The sequence below is a fragment of the Hemitrygon akajei genome, unplaced genomic scaffold, assembly GCF_048418815.1.
Source record: "Hemitrygon akajei unplaced genomic scaffold, sHemAka1.3 Scf000112, whole genome shotgun sequence".
NCBI classification, from domain to species: Eukaryota; Metazoa; Chordata; class Chondrichthyes; order Myliobatiformes; family Dasyatidae; genus Hemitrygon; species Hemitrygon akajei.
The window spans coordinates 521,492-535,611 of NW_027331998.1; the positions used below are offsets into that span (position 1 = coordinate 521,492).

General features: G+C 49.2%; 1 protein-coding gene across 1 annotated transcript in view; it reads right to left on the reverse strand.

The window, feature by feature from the left end:
• The window catches only part of LOC140723404 (uncharacterized), a 33,051-nt gene extending 19,161 nt beyond the window's left edge, over nucleotides 1-13,890 (reverse strand). The window contains exons 1-6 of the mRNA XM_073037980.1: nucleotides 13,796-13,890; nucleotides 10,146-10,459; nucleotides 9,010-9,105; nucleotides 2,757-2,904; nucleotides 2,359-2,435; nucleotides 656-820 (exon numbers count right to left, since the gene is read on the reverse strand). Coding sequence (XP_072894081.1) covers nucleotides 656-820; nucleotides 2,359-2,435; nucleotides 2,757-2,904; nucleotides 9,010-9,105; nucleotides 10,146-10,459; nucleotides 13,796-13,890 — 895 coding nt within the window. The remainder of the gene's footprint in view (nucleotides 1-655; nucleotides 821-2,358; nucleotides 2,436-2,756; nucleotides 2,905-9,009; nucleotides 9,106-10,145; nucleotides 10,460-13,795) is intronic.
• Nucleotides 13,891-14,120: the final 230 nt, after the last annotated feature.

Genomic DNA, 14,120 nt, shown 5'->3' on the forward strand with positions numbered 1-14,120 from the left:
TGCAGAATAGATTTACCAGGACAATGTCTCGATTAGAGAGTGTGTCTTGTGAGGAGAGGTTGAGTGAGTGACGGCTTTTCTCTTTGGGGTGAAGGACGATGACAGGTGACTTGATGGAGGCGTACAAGATGGTAAGAGGCATAGATCGAGTGGACAGCCAGACTTTTCCCCAGGGAGGAAGTGGCTAATAGCAGGGGGTGTAATTTTAAAGTGACTGGAGGAAACTATAGGGTGGATGTCAGAGGTAAAGTTCTTTACACAGAGAGTGGTGGGTGTGTGGAACACCCTGTAAGGTGGTACAGACAGATACCTTAAGGACATTTAACAAACTCATAGACACATGGATGACAGAAACATGGAGGGTTATATAGGAGGGAGGGTTAGATTGATCTCAGAGTAGGTCTGCACAACATTGTGGGCCGAAGGGCCTGTGCTGTGCTGTACTGTTCTGTGTTCTATGATCTCTGTCACAGGTCAGACTGGGCAGTTTCATTCTGACCCCGGTGTGAAGGGGGATACGGGAAAGGTGATCACAGACCACGGGCAGGGCAGCCAACTGGAAAACTCAGCCCGTGGTGTGTGTTGGTGACTCAGGACATCCCAGAATTTCCCCACAACTACCACACTGCTGTGTCACTGGGGAACGGTGACCTACCTGTACAGTACACAGCGTTACTCCAGTGTGTCGGCCGCAGCCAATACACAAAGTAACCGGAGCAGTTTTTCACCCTGATCTCCAGGCTCCAGTGACAGGAGGCTTGAGCGTGAGTGAAGCAGGCGGTCCTGGTCATCTCCCCCTCTCCCACGTTGGGATGGGGACCTGGAATGAGATTTATAAACACTGTAAAATGTACCCGGTCTCACAGTACAGCGGGGAATGTGAATCAGGACCCACTGTAAATCAGTGGTTCACAACCCACGGTCCGGTCCGGCCTCAGTCAGCACTGAGCTGCTGCCCTCTCCCTCTCCACCCCACCCTCCCCGCAGCAGCACCTTCATCTTCTGAATGAGCCTCCCATGAGGGACCTTGTCAAACATGTTATGAGGGGAAGGCATGAGAATGGGACTAAGAGGGATAGTAAATCAGCCATGATTGAATGGTGTTGAGACTCAATGGGCCGAGTGGCCTAATTCTGTTCCTCTGTCTGATGAACTTATGGTCAAAAGTCTTTGAGGACAACAACCTCAGCTCTAACTTCATCAATCGCCTCTGTCAACCCCTCGAAAAAATCAAACAAGCCAATGCGTCACAACTTGTCCCTCAAGAAGAAAAGTTGACTGTCCCTAATTCACCCATGGACTTCCAAAAGTTCATAAGTCCAGTCCCTCAGAATCCTCTTCACTAGCTTCCCTACCACTGACATGAGACTTGCTGTCACAGAATTATAGAGTCATAAAAAACTGGAATACAGAAAAAGGTCCCTCGGCCCATCCAGTTCGTGCTGACCCATTTACACTGCCTAGTCCCATCAACTTGCACCTGGTGACACATCACTCCATACCCCTCCCATCCATGTACCTATTCAAACTTCTCTTCAACATTGAAATCGAAATGGCATCCACCACTTGCTCAGGCAGCTCGATCCACACTGTAGCTTCCAGGATTATTCCAGTTTCCTGTCATTTTCTCCACATTTGAACTGAACGTTCAGTCCATTTTGCATTCTTATTTACTTATCTACTTGGCAATCAAGCGTGAAGTAGGAGCTACTGACACTTTGAGCCACACCACCCCAGTAACCCTCGACAACCATATTATTGACCCAAACCTAATCATGGGACAATTTACAATGCCCAATTAACTCAGTGGGAGTGGAAGGCAACCGGGGAAAATCCACCCGGTACGTCTTTGGACAGTGGGAGAAAACCGGAGAACCCGGGGAAAACCCATGCATTCCATGGGGAGGACGGACAGAGACTCCTTACAGATGAGGCTGGAATTGAACTCTGAACTCCGACACCCCGAGCTGTAATAGCGATGCGCTAACCGCTATGTTACCATGGCAACTATTAATTTATCTCACTAGTTGGTGAACGATGATGTCTGCAGACTCCCCCAACTCCCTGGAGATTGCCCCACTACTGAAATGAGTCTGGGGTCGTTGAAACTCCTCCGGGTCGTATCCAGAATGGGGTCAGTGGGCAGATCAGTTCTGTAACCCAACTCCAGGAAGTTGTCACTCCTCCACCGGACTCCATGACGATACAGGACCATAGAGCGGTCTGAGTGACTGTGGGGAGACCTCTCAGGGAGATGGGGTTCTGTGTCCATGCTAGGGCCCTCTGAAGAGATTTAGGTTGTCAGTTTATCTCTCCCTAAAAATAACCAAGACCCACTGTTGTAAACTCTGACTCTACCGTTTAACCAGCCTGGGGCCTTCCCAGAGCAGCGATGCTGTGGAACGACCGTCTCAGGTATCTTCCATCCTCCGGAACTGAAACAACAATCAGAGAGTCAGTCCTTGATCTGAGGGAGTTTATTCACTCAGAGAGACATGGGAAATTACACTCACCCTGTCTGTACCCTGTCTCTGGTCAATAACCCCACCAATCCTGGGAATTCCCTCTCAGTTGTACCTCCCCCTTGTCTCTACCCTGAGAATGTGGGATCTCCCCTCTCCCTGTATTTACTCCCCATCTCAGTGTAGTCACTGATGATCCTGGTCTCCCTGTATTTCCCATTCACACACCCCTTGTTCCCCTGTTTACATTCCCCTTCTGTGTCCAGTTTCTCAGTGATAATCTCCTCACTTTACCTGTTAAATCTGTACCATCCCACTTCAAGTTTTCCATCACTCATCCATTGTCCACCGGTACACTCAGTGTGGGAACAATTCGTGCTCCTCCAGGGCTGATCCAGGACGGTGTGGTTTACACACGGATCACTGAGTGCAGAGTCTGTGGCTGAGGGACAGAACGATGTTCAGTGTTAATGTACAGCTCACATTCCCCATCCTCTTTCTCTGCCAACCACAACCCCCATCTGCACTTCCACCCTCAGCTACCGCTGGGCAACAATAGTTATTTCTACACATCGAAGGGACGTAAGTTTCAGAGGCTTTAACTGCCCCACCGGAGGTGCCCACTGTACAGTGGGACCGGGTACATTTTACAGTGTTTATAAATCTCATTCCAGGTCCCCATCCCAACGTGGGAGAGGGGGAGGTGACCAGGACCGTCTGCTTCACTGTGGGTGAAGACACCTGTTCCGGGAGCCAAGAGATAAGGGTGAAAAACTGCTCCGGTTACTTTGTGTATCAACTGAGGCCGACACCTTGGCGACATGCTGTGTACTGTACAGGTAGGTCACCGTTCTCCAGTGACACAGCAGTGTGGTAGTTGTGGGGAAATTCTGGGACGTCCTGAGTCACCAACACACACCATGGGCTGAGTTTTCCAGTCGGCTGTCCTGCCCGTGGTCTGTGATCACCTTTCCCGTATCCCCCTTCACACCAGGGTCAGAATGAAACTGCCCAGTCTGACCTGTGACAGAGATCATAGAACACAGAACAGTACAGCACAGCACAGGCCCTTCGGCCCACAATGCTGTGCAGACCTACTCTGAGATCAATCTAACCCTGTTTCCATCCAAGGGGTCAGTGTGAACATGGTGCAGGATTACAAATACCTGGGGATACGAGTGGACAATAAACTGGACTGGTCAAAGAACACTGAGGCTGTCTACAAGAAGGGTCAGAGCTGTCTCTATTTCCTGAGGAGACTGAGGTCTTTTAACATCTGCCGGACGATGCTGAGGATGTTCTACGAGTCTGTGGTGGCCAGTGCTATCATGTTTGCTGTTGTGTGCTGGGGCAGCAGGCTGAGGGTAGCAGACACCAACAGAATCAACAAACTCATTTGTAAGGCCAGTGATGTTGTGGGGGTGGAACTGGACTCTCTGACGGTGGTGTCTGAAAAGACGATGCTGTCCAAGTTGCATGCCATCTTGGACAATGACCCCCATCCACTCCATAATGTACTGGTTAGGCACAGGAGTACGTTCAGCCAGAGACTCATTCCACCGAGATGTAACACTGAACGTCATAGGAAGTCATTTCTACCTGTGGCCATCAATCTTTACAACTCCTCCCTCGGAGTGTCAGACACACTGAGCCAATAGGCTGGTCCTGGATTTAATTTTTCCACTTGGCATGATTAACTTATTACTATTTAATTATTTATAGTTTTATATTGCAATATTTCTTCACTATTCTTGGTGGTGCGGCTGTAATGAAACCCAATTTCCCTCGAGATTAATAAAGTATTTCTGTCTGTCTAACCCTTCCCTCCTACATAACACTCCATGTTTCTGTCATCCATGTACCTATGAGTTTCTTAAATGCCCCTAATGTATCTGTCTGTACCAGCTCCCCTTGCAGGGTGTTCCACACACCCACCACTCTCTGGGTAAAGAACTTTACCTCTGTCATCCACCCTATACTTTCCTCCAGTCACTTTAAAATTACACCCCCTGCTATTAGCCACTTCCTCCCTGGGGAAAAGTCTGGTTGTCCACTTGATCTATGCCTCTTACCATCTTGTACACCTCCACCAATCACCTCTCATCCTCCTTAACTTGAAAGAGAAATGCCATTGCCCACTCAACCTCTCCTCACAAGACCTGCTCTCTAATCCAGACATCTTCCCGGTAAATCTATTCTGCACTCTCTCTGAAGCTTCCACATCCTTCCTACAATGAGGTGACCTGTGACCCTGTCACACATAATGAGCATGTGAAGATCGTAAAGGGAAGAGGGGAGGGGACATTGAGAAGAAGGGAGGGGTAAGAGGGGGATGACCCCCCCCCCACCTCCAATCACCTCGCTTCATCCCACACCCCAGACCTTAATCCTATTCCCCACCTCCGGTCTCCCTCAACTTTCCCTTCCCCTGATGTCTCCTGCCCACTCTCCTTCCTCTCCCCATGGTCTTCCCTCCACCCCAGTCTTTCCCCTCCTACTCCTCCATTCTCCTTCACTCTTCCCCATTCCCTTCCTCCCCACCGCGGCCTTTACAATGTTTCCCTGCTCCCCATGTGTGTCAGGGCAGACTGGGTTGGGTGGTTCTGCTCACCTCATTATGGGAAGGATGTGGAAGCTTTCGAGAGTGTGCTCAGGCTTTTATCACTGGAGTGAAGGAGGATGAGAGGGGACTTGATAAAGGTGTAAAGGATGGGAAGAGGAATGGATCGAATGGACAGCCAGCTATTTATTTCCCAGGATGGATGTGGCTAATACCAGGGGCCATAATTTTCAAAGCTAAGGTTTTTTCTTTATATTTTTTACACACAGAGAGTCATGGGCGCATGGACGTCCTGCCGGGGTGGTGGTAGAGTCAGATATATTAGGGGTATTTAAGAAATACTGAGATAAATATTGACATTATCCACACTGGTTCTATTGTACAAACACTCTCCAGACACCATCTTATCCATTTATTCTACAACACTCTCCAGACACCATCTTGACCATTGATTGTACAACACTCCCCAGACACCATTTTGACCATCGATTGTACAACATTCCCCAGACACCATCTTGACCATCGTTTGTACAACACTCACCAGAAGCCATCTTGACCATCGATTGTACAACACTCCCCAGACACCATCTTGACCATCGATTGTACAACACTCACCAGAAGCCATCTTGACCATCGATTGTACAACACTCCCCAGACACCATCTTGACCATCTATTGTACAACATTCCCCAGACACCATCTTGACCATCGATTGTACAACATTCCCCAGACACCATCTTGACCATCGATTGTACAACACTCTCCAGACACCATCTTGACCATCTATTGTACAACATTCCCCAGACACCATCTTGACCATCGATTGTACAACACTCCTCAGACACCATCTTGAAAATCTATTGTACAAACACTCTCCAGACACCATCTTGTCCATTTATTCTACAACACTCTCCAGACACCATCTTGACCATCTATTGTACAACATTCCCCAGACACCATCTTGACCATCTATTGTACAACATTCCCCAGACACCATCTTGACCATCCATTGTACAACATTCCCCAGACACCATCTTGACCATCGATTGTACAACACTCCTCAGACACCATCTTGAAAATCTATTGTACAAACACTCTCCAGACACCATCTTGTCCATTTATTCTACAACACTCTCCAGACACCATCTTGACCATCTATTGTACAACATTCCCCAGACACCATCTTGACCATCTATTGTACAACATTCCCCAGACACCATCTTGACCATCCATTGTACAACATTCCCCAGACACCATCTTGACCATCGATTGTACAACACTCCTCAGACACCATCTTGAAAATCTATTGTACAAACACTCTCCAGACACCATCTTGTCCATTTATTCTACAACACTCTCCAGACACCATCTTGACCATCTATTGTACAACATTCCCCAGACACCATCTTGACCATCTATTGTACAACATTCCCCAGACACCATCTTGACCATCCATTGTACAACATTCCCCAGACACCATCTTGACCATCGATTGTACAACACTCCTCAGACACCATCTTGAAAATCTATTGTACAAACACTCTCCAGACACCATCTTGTCCATTTATTCTACAACACTCTCCAGACACCATCTTGACCATCTATTGTACAACATTCCCCAGACACCATCTTGACCATCTATTGTACAACACTCTCCAGACACCATCTTGACCATCGTTTGTACAACACTCACCAGAAGCCATCTTGACCATCGATTGTACAACACTCCCCAGACACCATCTTGACCATCTATTGTACAACATTCCCCAGACACCATCTTGACCATCTGTTGTACAACACTCTCCAGACACCATCTTGACCATCTATTGTACAACACTCTCCAGACATCATCTTGACCATCGTTTGTACAACACTCACCAGAAGCCATCTTGACCATCGATTGTACAACACTCCCCAGACACCATCTTCACCATTGATTGTACAACACTCCCTAGACACCATATTGACCATCTTTATCTGCCTGGCCTGCTGAGTTCCTCCAGCATTTTGTATGGAAAACCTCTCACCCACCAAACTGCACCTCTCAGTCCTTGTTCTCCGACATCATTATCATTGCGTGCTGTATCATATCACGTGGGCGATCAGGGTCTGTCCATCACCCTGATTGTTCTGGGTGGTGAGACAGAAGCTGTTTGCCATTGCCTTCATCTGCGCAGTGTCTTCACAGGATGGGTGGCTCCAGCCATTAGAAGTTTACACACACTTTGCTAGCATTTGGTAGCATTGCTTTTAAATTTCATATTAGCAAACTATAGTTTTCACAAGACGTTGAGGACATCTACTTTGTGCACAACACAAATAATTTTTCCAACAATTGTTTACAGACAGATTATTTCACTTTTAATTGACAATACTGTTTCACAATTCCAGTGAGTCAGATGTTTACAAACAAAATCAAAAGAAATCAGCCAAAACCTCAGAAAAAAATTGTGGACCTCCACAAGTCTGGTTCACCCTTGGGAGCAATTTCCAAACACTTGAAGGTACCGCGTTCTTCTGTACAAACAATACTACGCAAGTATAAACATCATGGGACCACACAGCCATCATACTGCTCAGGAAGGAGATACATTCTGTCTCCTAGAGATGAACGTACTTTGGCACGAAAAGTGCAAATCAATACCAGAATAACAGCGAAGGGCCTTGTGAAGATGCTGGAGGAAACAGGTAGACAAGTATCTATATCCACAGTAAAACAAGTCCTGTATCGACATAACCTGAAAGGCTGCTCAGCAAGGAAGAAGCCGCTGCTCCAAAACCGCTATAAAAAAGCCAGACTACAGTTTGCAAGTGCACATGAGGACAAAGATCTTACTTTTTGGTGAAATGTCCTCTGGCCTGATGAAACAAAAATTGAACAGTTTGGCCATAATGACCATCGTTATGTTTGGAGGAAAAAGGGTGAGGCTCGCAAGCCGAAGAACACCATCCCAACCATGAAGCATGGGGGTGGCAGCATCATTTTGTGGGGTGCTTTGCTGCAGGAGGGACTGGTGCACTTCACAAAATAGATGGCATCATGAGGAAGGAAAATTATGTGGATATATTGAAGCAACATCCCAAGACATCAGCCAGGAAGTTAAAGCTCGGTTACAAATGAGTCTTCTAAATGGACAATGACCCCAAGCATACCTCCAAAGTTGTGGCAAAATTGCTTAAGGACAACAAAGTCAAGGCATTGGAGTGGCCATCACAAAGCCCTGACTTCAATCTGATAGAAAATTTGTGGGCAGAACTGAAAAAGCGTGTGCGAGCAAGGAGGCCTACAAACCTGACTCAGTTACACCAGTTCTGTCTGGAGAAATGGAACAAAATTCCAGCAACTTACTGTGAGAAGCTTGTGGAAGGCTACCCAAAACATTTGACCCAAGTTAAACAATTTAAAGGCCAAATACTAACAAAGTGTATGTAAACTTCTAACCCATTGGGGATATGATGAAAGAAACAAAAGCTGAAATAAATCATTCTTTCTGCTATTATTCTGACATTTCACATTCTTAAAATAAAGTTGTGATCCTAACTGACCTAAGACAGGGGATGTTTTCTCGGAATAAATGTCAGGAATTGTGAAAAACTGAGTTTAAATGTATTTGACTGAGGTATATGTAAACTTCTGACTTTAACCATATGTGATATGCACCAGTTGTTCATACAACCATCCAGTACCTGCTCCCACACCTTCCCGTGACCCTGATCATGGGGGGGGGGGGGGGGCTAAGATCTCGACAGATCTCTGGCTATCATCTTATAGCAACCAACCCCATGGACTGTTCTCCACAACAACACTCACTGCCTTTGGAGAGACGGTGGATGTTGGTGGAATTTGATGCAAGATGGAGAGAAGGATCAGCTGAACAATCACTATCACCTCACCAGGACGCACATCCAGCAGGTGAGTCAGTCTATGAGAGGTTCGATGTCACAGAGTGAGAAACTGAAAAACCCCAATGGACACGAGACCTGATACCTGAGGATCTCTCTCCCGCTGAGACAGAGGATGGTGATGGGGTGGGTTGTCCTGTAGACAATCCTTCGGTCTGATTCATTGTGGAAACCTTCAGATCTGGAACAAAGTAACAGAGACATGGGAGAGTGGCAGAGATTAAACAACACAACATGGACAATAATTCACAAAGACAAAAATCCGTAGCATCACACACAAAATGCTGGAAGATCTCAGCAGGTCAGGCTGCATCTCTGGAGGGGAATAAACAGTGAATGTTTTGCGCTGAGACCCTTCATCAGCATTGGAGAGGAAGGGGGCAGAAGCCAGAATAAAGAAGTGGGGAGGAGTACAGCTGGCAGGTGATAGGTGAAGCCAGGTGAGTGGGAAGGTGGGTGGGTGAGGGAGGGGGTGATTTGAGAAGCTGGGAGGTGATATGTGGAAGAGGTAAAGGGCTGAAGAAGGACTAATCCAATTGGAAAGGACAGAGGACCAGAGAATAAAGGAATGGAGGAGGGGTCCAGAGGGAGGTGACAGGCAGGTGGAGAGAAGGGCGAAGAGGTGAGCTGGGATGGGAATGGAAATACAGTAGAGTGAAGTGGAAGGGGAGAGGAATTACAGGAAGTTGAAGAAACCAATGTTCATGCCATCAGTTTGGAGGCTACCCAGATGGAATATGAGATGTTGCCCCTCCAATCTGATTTTGGCCTCATCATGTCAGTGGCGGAGTCCTTGGACAGACACGTGGGAATGGGAATGGGGAGTTGAATTGAAATGGGTAGCCACTGGGGCAACAATTTGGAAAGGAGGTCTCTGATCTGAAGAGATACCAAAACCATCCAGTCCCTGTCCAGCAACTCTCCCTCGTGAATGTCTGTGACCAGTCACTACTCTCAGTCAGAGCCCAGATGCATATTGAGGACAGAAGGAGGGAAACATGACCCCACCACGGATACCAGAGCTCACAGACCCTGGTTGGGTGGTGAACAACCCTGGACCAGATTCACCCGACACTGAGGCCAGGGGTTCTCGAAATGTGTCTGACAGGGAATCTGTACCTGACGTCACCGACCCTGCTGTGGTGGTGGTCAAACCCAGACCACATTCTCCCATCACTGACCCCTGGGCTTCCCAACCTGCATCAGACTGGAAATACATACCTGAGCTCGCAGATCTTGCTGGGGTGGTGGTCAAAGCCGGACCTGGCTCTCCTGTCGCTGATCGCTGGGCTTCCTGAGCTGTGTCTGACTGGGTATGTATACCTTCTGGTCTGTTGTTCAAATCCAGATTTTGTTCTTCAGTCACTGTTCTGTGGGCTTCCTGATTTGTGTCCAGCAAGGAATATGTAGCCGAGCTTGCCAACCCCGGGGGGGTGGCGGTCAAACCTGGATCATCTTCTCCCGTCGCTGATCCCTGGAGTTCCCGAGTTGTGTTCGACTGGGGATCTGTAGTCGAAATCCAAGACCCTGCTTGGCTGGTGGTCAACACCCAACCTCAGACGGTTGAAGAAGTTTGGTATGGGACCCCAAATCATAATCATAATAACTTTCTACAGGGGCACAATTGAGAGCATCATGACTGGCTGCATCACTGCCTGGTATGGGAACTGTACTTCCCTCAATCGCAGGACTCTGCAGAGAGTGGTGTGGACAGCCCAGTGCATCTGTAGATGTAAACTTCCCACTATTCAGGACATTTAGTGACAGGTGTGTAAAAAGGGCCCGAAGGATCATTGGGGACCCGAGTCACCCCAACCACAAACTGTTCCAGCTGCTACCATCCGGGAAACAGTACCACAGCATAAAAGCCAGGACCAACAGGCTCCGGGACAGCTTCTTTCACCAGGCCATCAGACTGATTAATTCACACTGATACAACTGTATTTCTATGTTATATTGACTGTCCTGGTGTACATACTATTTATTACAAATTACTATATATTGCACATTGCCCCTTCAGACAGACGTAACGTAAAGATTTTTACTCATGTATGTGAAGGATGTAAGAAATAAAGTCAATTCAATTCTCCATCTCCCTCCCTCCACAGTCTCTCTCTACCTCCATCTCCCCTCTGACTTTCACAAACTCCCTCTCCCTTCAGTTTCTCCCTCCCTCCCTCACACCTCAATCTCTTCCTTACCCCTCGGTCTCTCCCTGCCCCCTCCCTCCACTCCTTAACTCCGTCTACCCTAGATCACTGCCACCCTCACCCCTTGGACTCCCTCTCTCTAGCTCCACCTCCCCTCGGACACCACAACCTCACCATTGCCTCCCTTATTTCTTCACCCTTCGGCTTCATCCAACCTTCCTCTGCCCTCAGTCTCTCCCTACTTCCCTATACCCTGAGTCTCTCCCTGCTTCCCTATCCCCTCCATCTCTCGCTACCTGCTTCTCGCCTTGGACTTTCCCAACCTCCCCATCCCCTTAATCTCTGCGTACATCCCTCTTCCCTCGGTCTCTCACTAACCACATCTCCCCTTGGTCCTTCCCTACCTCCCTCTCCCCTTGGTGTCCCCCTCCCTCTACCCTCGGTCTCACCCCAACACCCCCTACCTTTGGTCTCCTTCTGGTTGCTATAGGAAGAATGTGGAGCATTGGAAAGGGTACAGAGGAGATTTACCAGGATGCTGCCTGCTTTAGAGAGTATGGATTATGATCAGAGATTAAGGGAGCTAGGGCTTTACTCTTTGGAGAGAAGGAGGATGAGAGGAGACATGATAGAGGTGTACAAGATATTAAGAGGAAGAGACAGAGTGGACAGCCAGAGCCTCTTCCCCAGGGCACCACTGCTAAGTACAAGAGGACATGGCTTTAAGGTAAGGGGAGGGAAGTTCAAGGGGGATATTAGAGGAAGGTTTTTTACTCAGAGAGTGGTTGGTGTGTGGAATGCACTGCGAGAGTCAGTGGTGGAGGCGGAAATGCTAGTGAAGTTTAAGAGACTACTAGACAGGTATTTGGAGGAATTTAAGGTGGGGAGATATATGGGAGGCAGGGTTTGAGGGTTAGCACAACATTGTGGGCCGAAGGGCCTGTACTGTGCTGTACTATTCTATGTTCTCCCCTCAGTCTCTCCCTGCCTTATTCATGCCTCAGCCTCTCCCTACCTTGCTCTCTACTCGGACTTGCTGTCCTCACTCTGCCTCCCTTTGATTTCTCCCTACCACCATCCCCTCTGGTCTCTCCCTACCTGCCTCTCCCCTTGTCTCTCGCTATCACTCTCCTTCTTGGTCATATCCTACCTTCCTCCCCCTCTGGTCGCTCCCTACCTCCCTTTCCACTCGCACTCCCTACTACCCTCCACCCTCAGTCTCCCCTCATCTCCCCCCCCCCCCCCCCCGGTGTCTTCCTACCATCGTCAACTCTCGGTCACACAGTAACTCCCTCTTGTCTCGGTCTCTCCACCAACCTCTCTCCCGCCTCTGTCTCTCTACCTCCATGTTCACCAACCTCTTACTTCCCTCAATCTCTCCCTTCAGTCTCCTCCAACCTCCTCTTTCCCTTGGTCTCTCCTTACCTCCATCACCCCTCGGTCACTCCCTACCTATCTCACCCCTCGGTCTCAACCTCCCTCCTTCTCTATTTCAGATCTCCACACTTCCCTCTCCACTCGGTCTCCTCCTAACTTTGTCTACCCTTGGTCACTCTCTGCCTGCCTCCCTCCCTCAGTCTCACTCAACCACCCTTTCCCTCAGTCTCTCCCTACATCCCCCTCCACTCAATCTCTGTGTACCTCCCTCTCCCCTTGGACTCTTTCTACCTCCAACTCCCCTCAGTCTTTCCCTTATTAACACTCCCCTCAGACTCTCCCTACCTCCCTTCTCCACTCAGCTTCCCCTACCTCCCTCAGCTCTCAGTGTCTCCCTACCTCATTCACCCCTCAATCTCACCCTAACTCACTATCCCCTTGGTGCCTCTCTTCCTCTCCTCAAGGTCTCACCCTTCGGACACTCCCTATCCCCATCTGTCCTCGGTCCGTCCTTACCTCGTACTCCCCTTGAACTCTCCCTTACTCCCTCTCCCCTTGGTCTCGCACTCATATCTTCTCCCCTGGCCCTCCCCGACCTCCTTCACACCTTTCTCTCCGTAAACTTCTTCCCAAAGTCTCTACCTACTATCTCCCCACCTCCCTCTCCTCACAATCTCACCCTAACTCTCTCACTCCTTGGTTTATCCCACCTCCCTCTCCCCTTGATCTCCCTATGTCCTTCTCCACCCGGGGTCTCCCTCCCTTCTACCTCATTCTCTCTTCACATCCAACCACTCGGTCTCGTTCTCCATCGCAATCTCTCGCCTCGGTCTCTCGCTCGCAATCTCTCAGCCTGGTGTCTATCTCCCTTCCTCTCCTCTCGACCTTCCTGAGTCCCTTGCCCCTCCGAGTCTCCTTTACCTCCCGGTCCTCTCGGTCCTTCCTTGTCCCTCCCACTCCCCTTGGTCCTTCTCTATCTCTCTCTCTCCCCCGCCTCTCCCTCTCCCCTCAGACTGTCCCTGCTTCACCCTCTGCCTTTGGTCCGTCCCTACCTCTCCATCTCCCCTCGGTCCGTCACCACCTCCCTCTCCCCGTTGGACTCTCACCAACTCCCTCTCCGCCCAGTTTCGCTGCACCTCCCTCTCCCCCGATCTCTCCCGACATCCCTCCCCTTTGGTGTCTCACTCTCTCTTACCTCATACTCTCCCTTCATTCAACTCCACTCAGTCTCTTTCTCCCTTGCACTCTCTCCCCTCGCTATATCTCTCGCCGCCTCGTCCTTTCCCATCAGACCCGCGCCACCTTGCCCTCCCCCCTTGGACCCACGCCGCCTCGCCCTCTCACCTCAGACGCTCACTGCCTCCCTCACCCCTCGGACTCTCACTACTTAAGTTTCTCCTCAGTTTTTCCTGCTCCTTCTTCCTTCGGTCTCTTCCCATCTCGCTCATCCCTTGGTCTCACCATAATTCCCTCTCTACTAGGTTTCTCCTCACCTCATTCACCCCTCCTCCTCTCCCTACCTCAGTTTCCCTTCGGACCATCCCTACCCCCGTCTTCCTTGGTCACTTTCTACCTCTCCCTCCACGGTCTCTCCCTACTACCCTCCACCCCAGGTCTCCCTGTCTCCCTCTCCTCTTGGTGTCATATACAGTGCTTTGAAAAAGTATTC